The sequence below is a fragment of the Labeo rohita genome, chromosome 25 (assembly GCF_022985175.1).
Source record: "Labeo rohita strain BAU-BD-2019 chromosome 25, IGBB_LRoh.1.0, whole genome shotgun sequence".
In the NCBI taxonomy this organism is placed as follows: domain Eukaryota; kingdom Metazoa; phylum Chordata; class Actinopteri; order Cypriniformes; family Cyprinidae; genus Labeo; species Labeo rohita.
The window spans coordinates 24,314,020-24,336,722 of NC_066893.1; the positions used below are offsets into that span (position 1 = coordinate 24,314,020).

At 38.1% G+C, this 22,703-nt stretch overlaps 1 protein-coding gene across 8 annotated transcripts in view; it reads right to left on the minus strand.

Moving 5' to 3' along the window:
- The window catches only part of LOC127156343 (von Willebrand factor A domain-containing protein 5A-like), an 87,263-nt gene that overhangs the window by 6,731 nt on the left and 57,829 nt on the right, over nt 1-22,703 (minus strand). For 3 of the 8 annotated variants that reach the window (XM_051099111.1, XM_051099118.1, XM_051099115.1), the window contains exon 5: nt 14,418-14,532. The exons of 1 other annotated variant lie outside the window; for it this stretch is intronic. In XM_051099111.1, the coding sequence (XP_050955068.1) occupies nt 14,418-14,532 (115 nt within the window). Of the gene's footprint in view, nt 1-72; nt 478-555; nt 759-2,467; nt 2,708-12,710; nt 12,815-12,891; nt 13,051-13,136; nt 13,252-13,335; nt 13,416-13,773; nt 13,919-14,000; nt 14,090-14,417; nt 14,533-14,607; nt 15,013-15,088; nt 15,292-15,527; nt 15,819-22,703 lie in introns of those variants that run through there. 4 more of the 8 variants (XM_051099117.1, XM_051099114.1, XM_051099112.1 and 1 more) reach the window with 4 other exon arrangements.

Below are 22,703 nucleotides of genomic sequence, written 5' to 3' on the forward strand. Positions count from 1 at the left end.
CACACACAAACAACACATGCATAAAACTGCTCTGCTCACACATCCAGATAAACACATGAAGACACACAGTACCGTAGCCTGAGTGTGATCAGAGTGGAGGAACACTAGAGGATCCAGAGTGCAGTTGGACTCTATTTTGGAGATGGGCTTTGGAGAGCTCACATGGACACTGAGAGTCAGCGTGTAGGGAACAGCTCCTGATGAAATCTCTGAGACTATACCAGCACCTGAACCTGAAGCAGCTGCTGTAGTACCTGCTGGTGTGTATCGGGGGTTGAGTACAGCCGGCAGACAGAAGCACAGCGAGTGGTCGGCCTGCACAGCGAGCTCGGTGACATAGATGATGGTGACGGCAGCATTCTGACCCGCCGACAGACACCCGACACTCATTTTGAACACATCAGGGCTCTCTGTGCTCTCTTCCAACAGAAACGCCTGCTGACCCGAACTCACAGCATCATCATACTGATCCCTCGCCTGCACACGCATCAGTTTATTAGTTAAATGGTGATAAATATGCAAATCTATGTTCTGTTGGTTTGCATGTGGACTCACGTTTTCTCTGTCTTGCACCTCTGCCACAATCTCCTGCTCTCCGATCTTGGCACTGAAGTGGCAGACAGCAGCATCAGCAGGCAGAGGGAAGACGAACAAGGCCTCCAGGGGGCGCTCTTCCTCATTCACATACTGCAGAGTGGAGGAGACTGTGGCTACATGATCCTGAACCCGAACCTCTACTGAGATGCTCTTCAGAGGCACTGAACCACACAAACCAACACAACAAATTTGTGATTCTTCTGAATTATAAAGGGATTGTTGTGGGCATTCTGTAGGTGGAGTTGATGAGCTTGCACTTTATAAAGTGGGACGCATTTAGGAACATTTTTGGTGGGGGTTCAGTCTTTAACTGGCAGGTGAGCTGACCACCGATAATTACAATTTCTGAGTTTTAGAAAAACAAAGGAGAATTAAAGCTGCAAGCAGCGATGAAAGGGCCCTCGCACCCGGGCTCACCGCCGATCAGTGGCGAATGGTGGGCACTATGCTTTTCACATAGTAAATTTAGGAAAAATATGTCAAAGTTATTTAGATGTGCCAAACTTCCTGCTGCCAGCTGGTGGCGCTATGCCTAGAACTGAATTTTGGCATGTAGATTTCTTCAGGCCAGCACTTTTGTCAAACATATGAAGTTTGATGCAGATTGAACATGGCATGCTTGAGTTAGTGTAAGACATGACATATCCTGCTGCCAACAGGTGGCGCTATGATTATAACTGAATATTGGTCTTTAGATGTCTTCAGGTCAGGACTCTTACCAAACATGTGAAGTTTGGTGCAAACTGGACATTGCATGTATAAGTTTGTGTAAAATAAGTCATTTCCTGTTACCAGCAGGTGGCGCTATGATTAAAATGGAATATTGGCCTTCAGATGTGTTCAGGCCAGGACTCTTATCGAACATGTGAAGTTTGGGGCAGATTGGACATTGTATGGCTGAGTTATAACAGCTTCTATTCCCATGGCAAAACATCGAACTTTGTCAGGCCGCCACGGACACGCCCTTCAACGAAAACTCAAGATCTTCACAATTTAACATCGCAAAGGCCTTTAGATTAGACTGACCGAATATAATGTTGATTTCATTAAATCTCTAGGAGGAGTTTCTCACAGCGTAAAACAAGCAGATCAGACTTTGTATGGCTAAGTTATAACAACTTCCTTTTTCATGGCAAAACATCGAAATTCGACAGGCCGCCACGGACACGCCCTCCAGTGAAAACTCTACATCTTCGCAATTTAACGTCACAAAGGGCTTTAGATTAGACTGCCCAAATTTGGTGTTGATCCGAATAAATCTCTAGGAGGAGTTCGTTTTAATACGACGCCTGGAAATGGCAAAAATGACACAAAATCTGCTGAGAAAATGAAAAATATCTGACTTCCTGTTGGGTTTCGGATTTTCCTCCAAGAGACTTATTTGTGGGTATTGGTGCGTTACATGTGCTTACCAATTTTCATGTACGTGAAACATAGCGGGAGGGGCACTTCATAGAATGTGAATAGGTGGCGCTGTCGAGCCATTTTGCCACACCCACTTCTGAAACCTATATCAGACGTAAATTTTCGCCAGGTCTGAGCGTGTGCAAAGTTTCATGACTTTTCGGGCATGTTTAGGCCCTCAAAAATGTGATTCATTTTGGAGAAGAAGAAGAATAAAAATAATAATAATAATAATAATAAACAGAGCAATTCCAATAGGGTCCTCGCACCACCGGAGCTCGGGCCCTAATAATAATAAGACTTTACACCCTTACGAAGACACCCTTTACTGACATCTCGGGTAAAACTGGGTTATTAATGGGTTAACGTTAAATACTAAAACAAATCGCTCAGCTCTCCTACATATTAAAAAGTTTTCATTTAGGAAGCAGTTATCATTACACATAAACAGGAGGCGAATTCATACCTGGTTCATTTTTCTCAGCCACAAGACCGCAAATCTCCATTCTTACACTCCGTCCTTTGTTTACCTCAAATCGAAACTTAAACTTAAAGTCACCGCTACCTCGAAAATGGCCTTATATCTTTACAGACTGACTCAAATTAAATTGTTATTTAAAAGTGTACATGATGTGAAAAGCTTTGGGAAGTAGTCAGATGATTTCCTGAAGTTGCTCAATCACTGCTCAGAAGACCAGTAGTAGACGGCGAAGTCATGCCTCATTAATATTAAATACTTCATGGGCGGAATCAATCAGAACGTTTGACTCATGAATATTAATTCATTGCTCTGTGTTGCAATTCCCAAAAGCATCGTTAGCTATGGTCGTAAATTCCATTGAACTCTATTTATAACGACAAAACTTGCGACCATCGTTGCTTTCGGGAAATGCACCCCTGATTTGAGTGGTTAAGTTTTAACACAACTTCTTATGAACGTTTCTTTAGTTTTCCTCTCAACTTTTCCAAACGGCCATTCTCTTTTTCATAAATAGATATTTTGAAACGTTCCTATGAAATCTCTTTAATTTCTCCTAATTGTAATAGTACTGAAATGTTGAAAACCATAATATGAACTCTAAACATGATTCTGCTGTGCGAAAGTTCATCAGTGTCGGTGACGCTTTCTAAAAATCACTGACAGACAAAAACCAACAGAAGTTTTGTTTAAAATATATATGCATATTTTTAATTCAGTTTAAAACAAAAACAGAAAAGTGCTTCATTTAAATGATTACAGCTTGGAAATGTTTTCTATTTTTTTAGAAAATCTTTTTATAACTATTTTTACTTACTACTTTGGTACACAACACTCAAATGATAGTGCAAGCTAAAATATCTAGAATTTGGTGTTGATATATAAACATTGATTAAACAAGAAACTGTAAATGTAATAGTGTTCTTTGGTCTTCTGACAGATCAGGATGTAGAAACACAGACGTCTTCAGATTCCCAGAGTCTCTTTGGTCACCTGACATCCGAGCAGGTCATTCCCCACATGCACACACTGAGACAGATCACCCACTGAAACACACACACACAAACACTCTCAAATCATCGGCTCAAACGTCTCTTGATGAATGCTGACTGAATGAATGTGGTCTGGAATGGAGATCTCACCTTTCTGAGAGCCGATCCATGACGCTGCCTTCATGGCCACAAACTGCCACTCCACCTGCTGCTCTATTTTACAGCCGTATAACCAGATCAGAGCCAGGAGAGTGGCCCATACTGACCCATCCACCTGTGGACAAACCATTTGTTACTGGACACTGGACACAATCATGGATGTCTTATTATTTTATCACATCTCTCACCTGTGCTGGTTTTTGATTAGTCAACTCATCCTTCCTCTTTCCAAACACATCAGCCAGTGTGGCGTTCAAATCCCAGCCGCCTGACGCCTTTTGGAGAGAAACCAGCTGGAGTAACGGGTCCTTCTGGGGCTCTGTACAGTATATAGACATAGTAGGTAGTATAATGTATAATACAGTATGTACTGAGCTGGTAAACTAGTATTCCATTCTAAACATTAACCATTGTGTCAATTTGGCAGTAAGTGTGTTTGGGGGGTCCTGCTATTGCTTATGTATAGTATAAAAATGCCTTATATTTTTGACCTTGTGGGGACATTTTTGTCCCCATGAGGAAAATGCATTATAAAAATACATGTAATTGTGTTGTTACTGAGAAAAAAATGTGTAATTAAATGAGTTACTTTTGAAAATCTTAATGATTACAAAGGGGGCTACATCTGAATATTTTTTCACACACACCCATTGCATTGACTGCTCTAAAATGAGACAACAATGTTTCAGGAGTTTAGGACAAAATAAATGTAATTTATGTGCTTTATTTTTTAAGATTAATTGTTTTTTTCAAGGCATTACTGAGAAAAAACTATGTTTGATTCAAAACCAGTATCATAGCTATTAAACTATTTCTTGTTATGATTTCACATCTGTATTTAACCTCAGAATGATCTCAAAGTAAATAAGAGGTGTCAAGTCAGAATTTGTGGTGTCTGTGCTTTAAATTGAATTATTACACAAAGGTCAGTCATGACATTCCAAGATTAATAAAAAATGTAATTCTGTCATCCTGGTATTGTGGACTCGCACTAATGTTTCATACAAACGCTGCCATGTTGTTTTGTACACTGTAATGGATTATAAGATAACTAACAAACTAGTACTGTAAGCACTAGAACTTAATTATTTATGTGGTGAAATGTTGTGTAATAAAAGTGGTATGACTGCACTGTATCCCTTAAATGTCTGTCTAGTTTGAACTTGCCGCTTGCTAGCAACTGATTTCTTCATGGAAGCTTTAAAAGTGGTATGTGTATCCCAATTATTTCAACTCATGATTTCATGTGTTTCATGTTTCAAGTAATTATATACTTTTGTGGCAAGCAGCTGTCTAAAAAGTGGGATAATGTACATCCAGCCAGTTGAAATTGCAAAATAAAGATGTATATTATCCCTTACTTATTATATCTTAATTCAAGTGATAAAGACAAGTGTTAAGATTAACTCTGCCTGGTTTAAAACAGTTTGTACAGTAAGAAAACAATTACGTATATGAAAAGTCCCCATAAAACATGCTAACATAAATGGAAATAAATAAATGGATCTCACAGTCACAAAAGAAAAACCAACATGCACAAAAAAATAAAACTAAACAGTATGATTTAGCTTACCATGATTAAGGGACAGTGCTTGACGCAGTTTCCCTAAAAACAAATTCACATCTTTTTAACTATTAAGTGACAGGGAATCATTTAGCGCTCTCTGTTTACTAATGTGGTTTGGTGATGCTTATAAACCTATTTTGCGAAATTCATTCAAAAATTCACTCAAAAAATCAGTAAGTTATACAATAACAATAAGTCAAATATTGCATACTTATTTGTTTCACAAAACTGATTCATATTGAGGTGCGCTTACCCAGCAGTGATTTAGATTTATCACGTTCAGATGCTGGTGGCTGAGCTGGTTGAGATACAAGCAGAGAAACCACAAAGATCAGAGCAGAGTCAGATCTGGAGAAATGGACAAGAACAGACACATCCAACAGAACTAACAAACAAGAAAAGGTTTTGGACTAGGGATGGATTGATATAAACATGTTTGGCTGATCCTTTGCTTTTGAATCATTTGTCAATGAACCAACAAAAAGAGGTGCAATAGTTAAAATGTTGTTAAAACCACAAATGTATTCTTACAGGCACAAGAAACCCACATCCGCCACATCAACCCTAGAACAAAAAACTACATTTTACATTTTAAGCCTGGCTCACACTACAGGAATTTTTAATTTGTGCCGAACATCGGGACCGATCCAGATGCTCAACAAGATCAGGCTAAAATCTTAAGTTGGGCTCACACTACAGGATTTTTACCCCGATTTTCCTCTCCCGAGAATCGCAGCATAAATCTTGTTGAGCACCTCGATCGGTCCCGATGTTTGGCTCAGATTATCTAGTAATGTGAGACCACTCACAGATCGAATCTTGCACCTCCTGATCTGCTCTGTTTGATATTCAGGATTTTAAATCGGGATGATTACATCAGTACATTCACAACAGCCAATGCGCGACCGCAAAACAGCTGCTTTACGGTCTATTGGGTAGTGGAGATGGAGGAAATTGCTTCTTATGTTTTTGTAGTAACACTGTCTGTATAATATGTTGAAAACATACAACAACTGCATGGAGTAAGGAAATCTCTGAAGTGAAATCGTCTCAGTTTTGAACATACCGGGTGAACATCTCAAAAAATGTCAATATCGTGAAAAAGTTCATTTTTTGTTTGTAACTTATTTTAAAAACTGAAACTTTCATGTATTCTAGATTCATTACATGCTAAATAAAACATTTCTAAAGTTTTTTGTTTTAATTTTGATGATTAGAGCTTAGAGCTTACAGCTCATGAAAGTCAAAAGTCCAGTATCTCAAAATATTAGAATATTTACATTTGAGTTTCATTAAATGTCCATCCCTACAGTATAATTTCCAGGTATCTCTTATTTTTTGAAACCAATCTGTCAACACTTGGGAGAGCTTCACAAGGACTGGAATGAACCAGAGTCAGTGCATCAAGAGTCACCACGCTCAGACATCTTCAGGAAAAGGGTTACCATGCCACTTCTGAAACAGAAACAACGTCAGAAGCATCTTAACCTGGGCTAAGGAGAAGATGAACTAGACTGTTGCTGAGTGGTCCAAAGTCCTCTTTTTTAGATAAAAGTAAATTTTGCGTTTCATGTTGAAATCATGATTCCAGAGTCTGGAGGAAGCCTGGAGAGGCACAGAATCCAAGATGCTTGAAGTCCAGTATGAAGTGTCTGAAGTCAGTGATGATTTGAGGTGCCGTGACGTCTGCTGATGTTGGTCCATTGTGTTTTATCAAGTCCAAAGTCAATGCAGCCGTCTACCAGGAGATTTTGGAGCACTTTATGTTTCTATCTGCTGACAAGCTTTATGGAGATGCTGATTTCCTTTTCCAGCAGAACTTTAGCACCTGTCCACAGTGCCAAAACCACTTCCAAGTGGTTTGCTGACCATGATATTACTGTGCTTGATTGGCCCAGCCAACATGCCTGACCTGAACTCCATTGAGAATCTATGGGATATTTTCAAGAGAAAGATGAGAAACAGTCCATCCAACAATATACAGACGATCTGAAGGTTCAATAGTGCCTCAGCAGTGCCACAGGCTGATCGCTTCCATGCCACACCTCACTGATGCCGTAATTTGTGCCAGAAGCAAGGAATTTGCTTTAATTTGTACTGCCGACCAAGTATTGAGTGCAAAAATGAACATACGTTAAGCACTTAAACTTTTCTGTTTTGAAAATCCATTTTTTAGATTGATCTTAGAAAATATTCTAATATTTTAAGATACTGGCTATATGACTTTCATGAGCTGTGAACTCTAATCAAAATTAAAACAAAGAAACATTAGAAATGTTTTACGTTACATGTAATGAATCTAGAATACAGTATATAAAAGTTTAAGTTTTTGAAATAAGTTACAAACAAAAAATGAACTTTTTCACAATATTCTAATGTTTTGAGATGCACCTGTATGTAAACATTAGTTGCTGAAATGACGATCTGTTTCGTAAGATCACGTGAGGCACTCCCTCCGGAATGATCTTAATAATTTGTTGTAGTGTATGTTGCGCCTAGGGCTGTTTGATTCCAAAAATTTTGGAATCGAGTCCAATTCTGATTCCTGGTTCTGGAATCGATAAGATTCGATTCCAGGAATTGATTCCTCACTGATGTTTTCAATTCTTTTTCGATTCTAGTTTTTTTAGATTGGAGGACCCTAATTTTGCCATGATTGTAGGATACAAATGTCTTAGACAGTAGCCTTATGATTTGAAGCCTGATTTTTGAAAAATTATGACATTTCTGCATTTAAATTGTAATTTTGTTGCACTGCACATGAAATTAGTCACAGCCCACAGCGCAGCAGTGGACATGCGTTTATTGCATGAATTGAACAAGGCGAGCACAGTTCAACTTAATGATGTTAACTTCAACAGTATGCTTTGCACAAAATTAACAAACTGTACACAAACAAAATAACCAGGACATTAACAACAACAACACAAGGCTGAATCCTGCTTCTTAATCGAGCTCGAGGTTTATTTGTCAATCAGCCCTGGTGAAAAAAAAAAGCATATGCTGGTAGGTACATTTTGATGCTGAGATGCTGGTTAGATATGTTTTGATGCTGGTTTAAGCTGGTCCTTAGCTGGTTTATGCTGGTCCTTAGCTGGTTTATGCTGGTCCTTTGCGGTTTCAATTCATTTGAAATCAGTTTTTACATCATTCTTAAATTCCTTGTTTTTGTTGTTGTGATTATTTTTATGATTATTTTAATTTCTTTTATGTACAGCACTATGAAATGTGCTATATAAATACTTGCCTTGCATTACTATGAGCGGCTTCCAGACCTTAGTGTTGACTTCTCTTTTAATGCAACGGTCTACTAAGATACAAATATATTTCACATCAAAATGAGCTGCTTATAACAAATGTAAACTGTTACATGACAAACTACAATTTGTTGAAATCAAGATGTAAATATATATATTATAAAAATACAGTAAATGACTAATGTTTTCTTGTTTTAGGACACAGATTAAGATTAATAATAATAGACAGAAACATGATACTAATCAATACTAAAAAAATTTTGCTAAGATATTTTATTATTTTTTAAATATGAAGAGTTCAGATGCAAAACCAGTTAAATCCATCTGACATATTTCTTTAAAATGAGCATTTCTTTCTGGCTGCTTTGTATAGGTTTCTATGTAAGTACTGATTCTTCTGATTGGGCTGAGGCTGGAATTTAGCGAGTTTGAAGTAAAAGTATTTGATGGACTTGTACATGTGTCAGGAGCATTCACTCAGTATCATTATCTCATTTTTGACCGAGATGGCTTTTAGCTGGTTTTGCATCTGAACTCTTCATATAATAAACTGTAAAGTGACAAAATTAACATTTGAAGTTAGATGAACACATCAATGCAAACATCAAATAGTCAAGCAACAGTAAAAACAGTTCATAAACATAACCAGAGCACTAACGGCAATTCGCTCTTTTCTGCAGCATCTCTTCATTCGTCTTACGCCATGGTAACAAGCCACGTGATCGACTCCAATCTGAAAAACATTTTATTCTTAAAGGAGAAGTCCACTTCCGGAACAACAATTTACAGATAATGTACTCACCTCTTGTCACCCCTTCTTCAGTCAAAAAGAAATTATGTTTTTGAGGAAAACATTTCAGGATTTTTCTTCACATAATGGACTGATATGGTGCCCACAGTTTGAACTTCCATAATGCAGTTTAAATGCGGCTTCAAATGATCCCAAATGCGGCTGTAAACGATCCCAGCCAAGGAAGAAGGGTCTTATCTAGCAAAACAATCGGTTATTTTCATTTAAAAAATACAATTGAAATACCTTTTAATCTCAAACGCTCGTCTTGTCTTGCTCTACTTGAACTCTGTGTATTCTGGCTCAAGACAGTTAGGGTATGTTGAAAAACTCCAATCGTATTTTCTCCCTCAACTTTGAAAAATCATTTCAAAATCATCCTACATCACTGCAGAAGTACAGATCCAGTGTTTGCAAAGTGAACAGGTAAAGATCATCAAACACCTTTAACAAAAAAGGTAAAACAGCGATATAGGACGATTTTGAAGTTGAGGGAGAACATGAGATGGGAGTTTTTCGACATACCCTAACTGTCATGAACCTGAAAAAAACAGAGGTCAGGAAGAGCAAGACAAGACAAGCGTTTGACATTAAAAAGTATACAAATTGTATTATTTTTATGAAAATAACCAATCGTTTCCCTGGATAAGACCCCTCTTCCTCGGCTGGGATCATTTGAAGCCACATTTAAACTGCATTTTGGAAGTTCAAACTCACGGCACCATATCAGTCCATTATATGGAGAAAAATGCTGAAATATTTTCCTCAAAAAATAGAATTTTTTTACGACTGAAGAAAGAAAGACATGAACATCTTGGATGACAAGGGGGTGAGTACATTTTCTGTCAATTGTTATTCTGGAAGTGGACTTTAATGAGATAATGTAAATATATAATGTAAACAAAATATCGTCAGCATTGGAGAAAGCAAGCGCTGTGGGTTGCCATGGCGATGCGCGTTGTGTTTACTTCAGACGCTACTAAGCTGCGCCTGCGGAAAGACACTGAAGTTTCAATGTGTTTTTGTTTCTCCTGATAATTCAGGTATGTTTCATAAAAAGTGAATATGTTTGTTATCATGAATGTAAAGACATGCGAGTACACATTTCCTATGTGTTTGAAAGCGAATAGCTTGTTTACGGTAGTAAATTGAGTAGAGTCATTTAGATGAAAGAACCGGTAAAATGACAGTTGGCCTGAGTTACGTTTGTTACAACTGTCTCCCAAATAAATAATATCTATTTATCTCAGTACGTGATAATTGAACAGAAAATGACTTAGAAAACGTAAATCAATGTGTTAGAGTAATGTATATAGTTTATGAGAGTAACATTGGTAATTGGTGTCAAGTGAAACCGTTACAATTTAAATGATACAAATAACAGACGCATGATTATATCAACTGAGTTTAGTAGTTTAATGGTAAATGGTTATATATGGAGGTATTTACAGAGAAACATGAGAAAGACGTCTGACTGAAAGAATTTAAAGTGTATTTCTGTATCATACTGATAAAAATACAGCAGGTATAATGATAATATGTGGTATATAAAAGTGTACAGAGTGTATAAGTATTTGAAGACTATATTGTTGTAAAAGAACTATACAAAAGAAGGGAACAAAACTGTTTGTTAAATTACATGAAACATGATTTGTGAGGATGCTTTTGGTATGATATGAATGTTAATAAAGAGACGCTACTAAGCTGCGCCTGCGGAAAGACACTGAAGTTTCAATGTGTTTTTGTTTCTCCTGATAATTCAGACATTTTTAATCTGCCTACGAGTTCCGCGTCCGGGACCCGTTACATAAACATCTTCCGAATGTGTCGCCATTCTCTTTGGAATCGATTCTGAGCTTAGATTTTAACAGCAGATGATGCTCTAATCTAGCTTTTATTCACACACTCAAACGCTCATGAAGAAGAGTGCTGAAGAGCACTTGTACGTTCTGCCAAAAAATTTCAGCTGAGTCATGTAATTTTACCTCAGCTCAGAATGCTTTTATAAACCGAGATTAATGTAAACAGCCCACTGTGAACACCCTAATGTAATTCACTTCAACCTTTTCGAATTGTATGAATGATTATTTTAGGTTCAAGTGCACATAAGGATTTGGAAACAAGCAGAGCACGGCTGTTTCTAAATGGAGCAGTGCCACCTGCTGTTCAAAACTAAGCTCTGAATTGATTACAATGTGTTTGGAAAATCTCAGAATCGATGCGAAATCATTTCTCGATTCGCATTGGAACCATTTACTGTCCCATCCCTATTAGTCAGTAACTACACTGATTTAAGTAGCTCAGATATCTGTAAGCTGTGTGAATGTGTGATTCACTGAAAAAAACCGATTCATTTGTTCTGGAATCAGACAACAATGGTCATGCTGTCTGTGTCATGCAGACTTTTGTCTTTGGCTACTGTTTTAGTGACTTACTTACCATGAGTCTCAGGTTAAATCTAGTTTATTTGGAAACAACATCTCTATCTTCTACTTTGTTGTTTTAAACATTTAATAATTCAGAGTACTGTTTTACCTGACACTGATGAAGCCCATCCAGTGACTTGTAGAGCTACAGGCAATGAAACCAAAAGTCAGAACAGATTAAGATCTGGACCCAAATAGACAAAAACAGACACATCCAAAAGGACTAACAGATCAGAAAAGCTTTAAAAAGAAATGGACTGTTACGGAGGCACAAGAAACCACAACACACACAGATAGAAAAGAACCATTTACCACAAACTGTAAATTGACAAATTAACATTTGAAGTTAGATGAATGCATCAATGCAAACATCAAATAAGTCAAGTAACAGTAAAAAGTCTATAAACAACCAGAGCACTAACCACGAACCGACGCTTCTTTCCGCGGCATGTCTCCTTTCCGCAGTGCACCTCCTTTCATAAGTTATAGTATATGATTTTATTGTTTATAACATTTAAATTATGAAAACCTTAAGTATAACTAAAACACAAGTTCAATTAACTTTTGAATTGTAATGTGTATCATTACATACAAATGACAGACTGTTGTTTGTCTTACCCTGTGGTGACAAGCCACCTGATGGATAACTAGCTGAAAAACATTCGATTCTTAATGAGGCAATGTAAACATCAAAGTCAAGTGACAGTAAAAGTGATTTACACACACTCTGAGAGCACTAACCGTATGTCGGCACTCTTTTCTGCAGCAGGGGTCCTTTCACAGTCTGTTTGATGTCTTTATTAACAGCAATGAAGGCTGTATGAACACTGCTCACTCCTGCCTGAACACTGAGCTCCACCATCCTGCTCCTGATGCCCTCAACATCTGCACCACCTGACCTCTCCTTCTGCTCCAGAGAACGGATCAGGGTTCGAGCCGCCAGCCGGTGAATGGACAACCTGCAAAAACATGGAGAAAATTTGCTGAATTAGAAGAAAATAGTTTATGTTAGTCCAATTCATTGTGTTTCTATGTGTTACCCTGTTTCCTCAGCTGGTTTGAGGCAAAAGTGGAGCTGGTTTGTTACTGGTTGATCTTTAAGACTGTATTTCACTGTCACTGTTCCCTCAGAGCCTCCTGAACTCTATCACAGAGAAAAGGCAGATATTTATAATCTGGTCTTTAATTCTCATTAAAGAAACACAGGCTAAATCACCTCACCTCTCCTTTAAGTTGGGCATAAATTAGTGTCCTTTGACCCTGTAAGAGCACATTGATGGGTGGAGACAGTGTGTCAACAGTAACGCCATCTGGAAGGGTCCAATCCACAGAGATATTAACCACAGCGGGCTGCAGCGCAAACCTGAGTGACTGCATCACCTGATACAGTTTGAAGAGAAAGAGAAACCATTGAGACATTTGACTGGGAAACATTTGTGTCTGTGAAATCCAGTGGAGAGCTTTACTTTGGGCTGCATGCGGTCGGTGTCTGTGATGAACTGAGCGTGACCAGATCCCTCCCTGGCCATTCCTGTGATGAGGGCGGCACTTGCACCCTCACCAATCCCGAATGAGAAACACCTGAAGACAAAATAAACTTACTGTTAGTTACTGTTAGTGATGAAGATATGAATGATGGACAGATCAAATCTAGCAGACCTTTACCTGTGAGAGTGAGCATGTTTTTTCACCAGGTCCAGCACCTCTTTAGTGTTTCCCACCTCTCCATCAGTGAAGATGAACAGCTGAAGAGAGAACAAATCAGAATGGACAGACTATAGTCCACAGGTTTCCAGACTTAAAGCCAAACTATTTGATCACAGCTTTAAATATTTTGTTTTTAGTTATTTTAAAGAATTTACCCAGACTCATATATTGGCTTCTAGCCACCCTGCTGTCAACATCTGCCTTTAAAATTTACATTGTTCGACCACTAAATATTTTTGTCTAAAATACTCTCTTTACTTTATCTGTCGCTCTACACTTGTGTAATGTGCATGCATGTTCAAAGAAGTTTGACAATGACTACTTCCTGTTAAGATAAGCTGTACATTATTTCATTAATTATAGTAAATAATTCAGACGTATGCGGAGGTGTTGTACCTGTCTGGGCTGATCGGGGTAACAGGGCTGACTGTAGATGTGTTTTAGAGGCTCTAAAATCTCTGTGCCGCCCATGTCTGCTCGCATTTCCTTCACTCTCTTCAGAGCCTGATCCATTGTGTCCTGATTGTACTCAACACTCTGACTGCAAAGACAAACAAAAACATCTCATCTCCACTGACACATTTCAAAACTGAATGTCCATGAATGAAGATTTAGTTACTAACGGGAAGAAGGACTCAAAATTAGAGCCGAATCCATAGATATTGAAGTAGCATCCCATGGGCAGACTCTTCAACAGTAACAGCAGAGTGTCCTATAGAGACATGGACAGAAATTCAAGTGTGTCTCATCTGAATATACATCAACAGAGCAAAAAGCACAAATTAAATTTTACCTTTGCACTTTCTATGCGCATTTGTGCTCCTTTCCCATGATGCATCATGCTGACCATACTGCCTGATCTGTCAGTCACAAAAACAAACTCACCACGTGTTGCCAGTGATTTCATCTCTTCCTCTGGGAACTCTGGGTACAAACTTACCATGACCACTGGGTCCCTCATCAGAGCCTGAAAAAGAGAGAAAGAGTCAATGACACACTGATCACTCAATCCCATAATCCCAGTGATCTGCAGGTCATACCTGTCGGGGCAGTGGCCACTCCTGCCTCCACTATAGCAGAGGGCTGATGGGTATCCTGATAGTACACAAACAGCTCAACATCCTTATCAAACATGTGACCAGGACTCAGATTCACCTACACACACAAACAACACATGCATAAAACTGTTCAGCTCACACATCCAGATAAACACATGAAGACACACAGTACCGTAGCCTGAGTGTGATCAGAGTGGAGGAACACTAGAGGATCCAGAGTGCAGTTGGACTCTATTTTGGAGATGGGCTTTGGAGAGCTCACATGGACACTGAGAGCCAGCGTGTAGGGAACAGCTCCTGATGAAATCTCTGAGACTATACCAGCACCTGAACCTGAAGCAGCTGCTGTAGGACCTGCTGGTGTGTATCGGGGGTTAAGTACAGCCGGCAGACAGAAGCGCAGCGAGTGGTCGGCCTGCACAGCGAGTTCGATGATGTAGATGATGGTGACGGCAGCGTTCTGACCCGCAGACAAACACCCAACACTCATTTTGAACACATCAGGGCTCTCTTCACTCTCTTCCAACAGAAACGCCTGCTGACCCGAACTCACAGCATCATCATACTGATCCCTCGCCTGCAAGATACAGTTTATTAATTAAATGGTGATAAATATGCAAATCTATATTCTGTTGGTTTGCATTTGGACTTACGTTTTCTCTGTCTTGCACCTCTGCCACAATCTCCTGCTCTCCGATCTTGGCACTGAAGTGGCAGACAGCAGCATCAGCAGGCAGAGGGAAGACGAACAAGGCCTCCAGGGGGCGCTCTTCCTCATTCACATACTGCAGAGTGGAGGAGACTGTGGCTACATGATCCTGAACCCGAACCTCCACTGAGATGCTCTTCAGAGGCACTGAGTCACACAAACCAATACAACAACATCACAAATACAGCAGAACATCATTACAAATACTCCTCACATACAGCTTTCTGAGAGATCAACAAAGGCTTTATTAGGTTCCATCATCATAAATAATCAAATAAAAAGAGCAGGGCGTGTGACAACATACCCCAGCTGATCATTACAAAATTATTTTTATTAGAAGTTTTATTTAAGGAAACAATTAAACTGCAAACAAGAATTAATACCTGGATTATTTTTCTGTGTCACAAGACCGCAGATCTCCATTCTGACCCTCCGTTAGACGAAATTCCTTTGCTTCAAATCGAAATTAAAACTCAAAACACTGAAACTACAGTACTACGAGAGAAACTACTACCTTAAATCTTCACGGATCGACGAATAAATGAGCAAAGCTGTTTCTGCACGTTTCTAATGCGGACAAAGATGAAATGATTTTTCGAAGTCGCAGAATCACAGCTGAGTCAGAGGACATAAAGAAGACAGAGCTGTTATGCCTTAAGGATATTAACTGCCTTATGTGCAGAAGCGACCTAATCATTTAAACTGAGGCGAACATTTGGGCTCGTGAATATTAATTAGTTTATATTCAAGAGTCGCGCCCCTCAGACATTTGAGCCAAGTGGAATTTCCACTGGAAACCTTCCAGACATCTTTCATACAGGAATTCATCAGTTGTTTATAATAAGTACAGTAACAGTTAAAGTAACAGAATTCAGACATTAGAAACTTTCTATTGTAGCTCTTTTAAATGTTCGAGTGTTGAAGTATACACAACATTCTGGTTAAAAATGCAATTTGTGACTATTTTTCATAACCAATTTGTATCTAAACATAATTAGCATTTCAAAAAGTATTTTGCTGCTGGGAAAGTATCCTCAGTGATTGAGGTCAAAGTCCATTTTGGAGAGAAACCAGCTGGAGAAGCATCTCATTTGGGGGCTCAGGAGCAGCTGAACACACATATTTACATTTTTTCTTAAGAAAAAATTGAATTCTATTAATTGTGGCTTTTAAATCTCAACATTGTAGGACCAACACTCTGAAATAATTTTCTGTCCTGATCTAAACGTCGCATGCAAAGTACAGATATTCAAAGTAGTACAATTTGGATTTTTTGTTAATAGATTTAAATTTACAAACAACCTATTAATTAATGCATTCTTGCAATATACTGCTGCTATATATGAAAATTGTGAATTAAACATATGAAAGTATCTGGGAATGTTACATTTGGAAGGGTCTATGCTAATTAGAGATATGCAATATTATTTCTTATTGTCAAAAGACATTTGCATTTAAATTTGATAGAGGGAATTTGTTTTTCGTTTTATATTATATGACAACAATGTAGCATACTGGTTTGAATCATTTAGAGAGTGTGTGTGTGCATGTGTTGTACCCCTTCGTTTGCCTTTAAGCTTTTCTTTATGAGATGGCGCAGCCACAGTCTTAGAAACTGAGTGTCTGCAAATGACAACAATCATATACTGTTGTGAGGTAAATTTGACATTAGTGTTTTGCAAAAACAATTTTCACACACATCACAAATACATGTAAACATGCATCACTGAATTAATTGCCTTACTTTTCAAAATCCCAGTAAACTGCTCTGGCGCAAATGGAAAAGAGAAAACAAGAGAATTCATGTCTCTACAGCACAAGTTCTCTTGAATAACTGTATTTTTCTCTGGAAATGTTTATGATCAGTTCAAATGAGAAACATTAGTTTAGTAATCTTAGACTGAAAATAAAAAAGACAAACAAATCCTCTGTGAATCTATATAAAAGTAGCTGCACATTTGAAATTTGTAAAATGGTCTTCGTTGTGTATGTTTGATTCATTTACCCTCCAATGGCAGCGGCTCATAAGAACCATCATCATCATCATCCATCGTAATGCAATCAAAATCTTTTTTAAAGTAAGAAAACCACCCAAATGAATGTGCAGTTATTATATGGACTTCACTTATTTAATATCTCAATATTATAGCATCAACGGTTTTAAATAATTGACATTTTATACCCACGTCTGAACGTTGAAAGCAAAGTAAACATTTAAATTATTAATTTTTACCATTTGCAATACTTGTTTTTACAATTTTCATAAGTTATATGAAAAATACCCTCCTCTTCTGGGAACCCATAAATATGTTCATCAGTATACCAGCCATCAGATGCTTTAAAAGGAAAGAAAACTAAAGTCAGTGGCCAGTTATTAAGGATCTGCCATTTTTGATGGATCTGTTAAAAGTGAATGCAATGTTAATTACTCTGTCTGACAAACAAAAACGAAAGACGCTATATTTTCAAACTGCAAAGAAAGAAAAAAAATCCTCACAATTTGTATTAACATTTCTATGAATCTAATAAATATTAAGCTATTAAAGGGGTCATTCAGCCATGGGAAAATGACCTTTCAATAAAACTTGCCTGCCTATATGATAGAAAGCAATAAATAAAAATTGGTGTACCCGACTACAGAAAACAGAGAAAGAGCTTCCAATAACTATAATGCACTGGGCAGGTTGTCCTCCAAAGCTACTCCTAGTCTGCTATGGACAGGCTTCACCAAACTCAAATAGCACCTTACAATAGTAGGAAATACTACTTAGCAAACTTTTAGTCTCAATGGTGTGGACTGGTATTGTTGTCAGGTTCAAAAATTCCAACAGTGAATATTTAGCAGGGTGAAAGTTACTTTCAATTTCCAGTGAAGGATTTTAGAGCATTATAGACAGTGGCTAAATATAGAGATAACAGATGTAGAAAATATGAAAAACCTCCATGTTTGTAATCAACATTTAAAACTGGATGACACTGTGTTTTAGGCCAAAGCAGTTGGAAAAAATGAGAATTATTTTCTCCTCACCTGACAATGAAACAGAGCCCTTAGCCCTTATTAGGGCAGGTCATGAAGCTACAAACAGAGAAGCCAAAGATCAGAACAGACTGGGATTTGGGGAAATAGCAAAGTTTATACCTCAAGGAAAAGAGCCTTTATTTCCATATAAATTTTGTTTGTTAATGAACACATATCAAATTTGATATCAGAGCTGCTTTTATCATTCTGTCATTTTTAGTTATTGTTACTGAATTAAATGTTTGCAGATACTTGTCTTAGTAAACAAGTTCTTAAATTTATCATGCCACCTGTTACCCGCCAACTTTTGTTTTGTTTTTTTAAACAAAAAATTGTATTGTCATTTATTAGGAAAATAACAAACTGAAACAACTAAATAGTCTTTATTCACACATAATAACCAAAAAGAACTAATAAACAAACAAGGGGTGTAACGATGCACATATTCGTATCGAACCATTTTGTACAAGGCTTTCGGTTCCTGCCTTGCAACCGAACGATTCGTTGGACTAATCCTATTACATTTAAATAATAATAATAATAATGATAATAATAATAATAATAATAGAGCTTACAGTGTGTGAAATATGTTTTCAGAGCCACTGTCCTCAACAATGCAGCTCTAACGACATAACTGGCAACATGATGTCTGCCTCTGCAATCCCAAAAGAAAAAAAAAAAAAAAAAAAAACTTTTCCAGTACGGCTGTGATGGTGAGGCAGTTTGTTAGAGTTTTCCCTCTTTTCCTCGCTTTTAGTCGCTTGTAAATGCCTGTGCATTGCAAATATACAAATGCCCATTTTACTTTCACTTTACACTCTAAAAAGTGCTGGGTTAAAAGATAACCCAATATTACGCCCCCCGTCTAGGGTACGTTAAGGGCATAATAAAGAGAACGGTTGTGGTGCTGGATTCCCAAATCACTCCGGTCAGGGACCAAACAAGCACACCAGTTAAATACAAAATTGTGATGTTTATTAGAGATTAGACGTGAAGGAGAGCATCTCTTCGGGGTGGCCACAGGCCAACATAACAAACAAAAGGAACCTAGAAAGGAAAAAAGAAAAACAAAGTAACCTAATTACATTGGAAAAAATAAAATACAGCCAGCTTACCTAACTGCCTAACCAAAAACAAACCTCAACAGATTTACACAAAAGAAAAAGGCAGGACACTTTGCTCTGTTTCACGAGGTGTGCTATAACTTTATCAAGGAATAAAAGCTAACTTTTAGCCACAAAACATTAGTGTTAAACATTGGTTTGGCCGCCGGCCGGAGGAGGAATCCAGGAGCTCCGAACTCGAACACGTTCGCACCAACAATGAGCTCGCCGGCTGCTTGCAACCGGCTTCCTTAAAAAAGACCCCGCCTTAATCGAGCGACCAATAACACGCCAACACCCCAGCGTCATTCAACCTATGAGGAAAAAAAAAGAGAGAATAGAAGCAACACAGTGCAACGCAGGAAAATATCAAAAAGAAACTATCATTCTCATAACACCCAACCTTAACCCAGCCGCTGGGTAACTATGGGACAGAACACGGTTGTTTTGACCCAAGTGCTGGGTTTAACCATTTGACCCAACCAGTGGGTCAGGTTAACTGTGTTGCTGGGTTAAACATAACCTAATCATTGGGTTATTTGTTGTCTTATTGCCTTGCTACCTTTATATTTACCAATAATAATAAATAATCACAAAACAATGTAAAATTATTGTTGCTTTTCTGTAATACAGTTAGAAAAACACAAAAAATACAACTGTAAACATTAATTTTTTTATCGGTTTTATTTCTTTTTAAAACAATTTTCAAGCAACTGAAGATCTGGCAAAATAGCCAGACTCATTTTGTAGTTTAGAGAGCTTCATTGATTATAACAGAACTTGTGAGATCGCGATGAACTAAGATGAGTGACGCTTTTATACATGATAACAAAGTGAGCGAGCTTTGCGCACTTTCTAGTCTGTAATCCGTTCAGAATCTGTATGAAACGTTCGTTTTATACGGTGCAATGTTTCGGAAAGACATCTGCATATTTATACTGGACGTTGCAAATGGTGCTTCTAACATAAAGAAAACAAACATGATGCGCTGTCTGTAGCTCAGCAGGAGCGCTTCACAAAAATGAACCGAAACTCAGCGAACACATAACTTACAGACATGATACATATATCTATAGAAAGATTTAAATTATATTATAACTTAACGAAACGAAGCAAATCGAAAACAAAAACTATTTCATTATGAAATCTTTAAGGATGCATTTCTCTCTAAAGGCGCATCCAAAGAGGAGATGGCGAGTCAGGATCGGCAACTTCATCCTTGCAACACTGACTCAGAAAACAGTAGTTTATTAATGAATATTTCAAAAATCTCCTTACCATTTCCCCCCGACACATTCATGGTAATAACTTTTGCCGGTGCTTTGTGGCAAGCTTTAGCCTATTGCGTGCGCTAAAACGCGAAACTGTTTTAGCTGCGCTGAAGGCGCGCTGCTGCTGCTGACAGAGACACTAAACGCCTTCCGAGCCGATCTCGAAAGTGAAAGCGAAAGTGAAAGCAAAAGTGAAGTCTCGTGTTGTTTCCACCACCGCGGATTTTTTTTTAATCGCCATATTTGGTGGATGTCTTAAATATAAACATAAGAAGAAGCCTAAAACAGGCCCTAAGCCCGTCCCACGTCTGAACTTTGACGTGAAAATGGTCCGAAGCCCGGCCCTAGGGGCGTAAAAAAGTCGGGGCATGTCAGGCTCGGGCTGCAATGCAGGGCTCTACCGGGACATATCAATCAGTAGCCTAATTTCATTGCCAGTAACCGACGGTAAAGTTCAGGAATGAATTGTATGCGATTTATGACAAAATAGTCCCACAACGGATCGTTCATTTTTTCTTAACGTGTTTCACCTTTAGTAACAACGAATCAAAACGGATACATTTCACGTGACACGGGAAAAAGACACGGAAAAATCAGAGAAGCAGCGTTCACATTTGGTTAAAAATGAAAGGCTGTCAACTGACACTAAAAAGCTTGCCAGATTCAAGAGTCAAAAGCACGTCCACAGTTTAGTAAACGTTGGCAACCGCTTTAAGTTATTCTTGACTGCGCTGTAATGACTGCTTTGGTGCGTTGCAATACGGTAGGGGATTGTTTAGATGCTTATCCGAATTTTTTTCTTGCTGTCACACATTTTATCCAACCATTACAGACGCATAAAACAACAACTTTAGTAGATCAGTTAATTTAAAACACAAAACTGTGTAAACTAGGCACTGTAGATTCCAATTCTGTCAACATTGCAGCAGCAGAACACTCAAAAATGAATTATTACCACATGAGAATCGTTCCAAACATTGTGCTATTAAAACTAAGACAAACAAAGTGTCCACCAGACAATATGACAATTTAAAACATGTTACAAGTGGCCAGAAAAAACTGTTGGCCTTAAAAAAAAAAAAAAAAAAAAAATTCACACATGAAGACTTGTGTCCATCAATATAATATACTGCAAGCTGGAGAAATTCCCAGGCAACGAATCCGCTTCAGTGGCACGGCCCGTAACAAAGGCGAAGGTCTGGGATGTCATTGTCTCATCCCCAAGGCACAAATCCACCATGCTGGTAAAGAAATAACAAAGTTGAACATTTTAGCTAATTAATCTTAGACACTAAGATGCACTGACAGCGTGATTTGAGTATTAAGAATTTTGCCATAAACATGAGAATTACATACAGTGAAATGACTGTGACTAAAGACTAAAATGTAACACAAATGAATAAACATGTTGATTCTGATCTTATTCATCAGGTCTCACACACACTGCAGCACTGACGCAGTGTGGTGAAATCACAAATGTTTACGAGCCATAGGTTTCTCAGATCGGTACGTTGGATTAAAACTACAAGTTCCGTTGCGTTTGGAAAATTCTGCGCACAGTAATCATCAGAATATTTCTTCACCTGTCTCTGAAAATGTCCAGAGTTTGAAATCATCCTGCAGATGCTCTTTTTAACAGGCTTTTATTCAACTAGTGATTACAGCATATTGAAAAATATACATAACCGAAAGAATCGATACACTGCTTCAACAAGCGCTTCCGGTGTTCAATTCCGGTGCGATAAGGGTCCATTAACCAGGCTTTATCTCCACACAGCTGTGTGCTCAGTCTCACCTGAGAAGATCAGTTTCTCCTTCATGAGGTCGACGTCACGACTCGGCCGACGTACTACAGCGCTTAGCATGATCTGCTCAGGGTTGTAGCTGCGCATACCACTCATCTTCCACCTGAGGAAAAAAACATGACAACACACAGTCAACAAAACACACTTCTGAGGCTTTGAAAGTGCCACAAAGTTCTGCTCATTAAGTATTGGATTTTGAAATATTTGATGAGATAAAGTGACTGAGAACACTTAAAAGGATGAAAGAGCAACACTAAAGTAAAAGCACTAAGAATGATAATTACTGGAACGAAAAATACAAACAGACATAAGAAACAAAACAAATCAAGACCCTAAAATACTCATCCTCATTACCTGATCA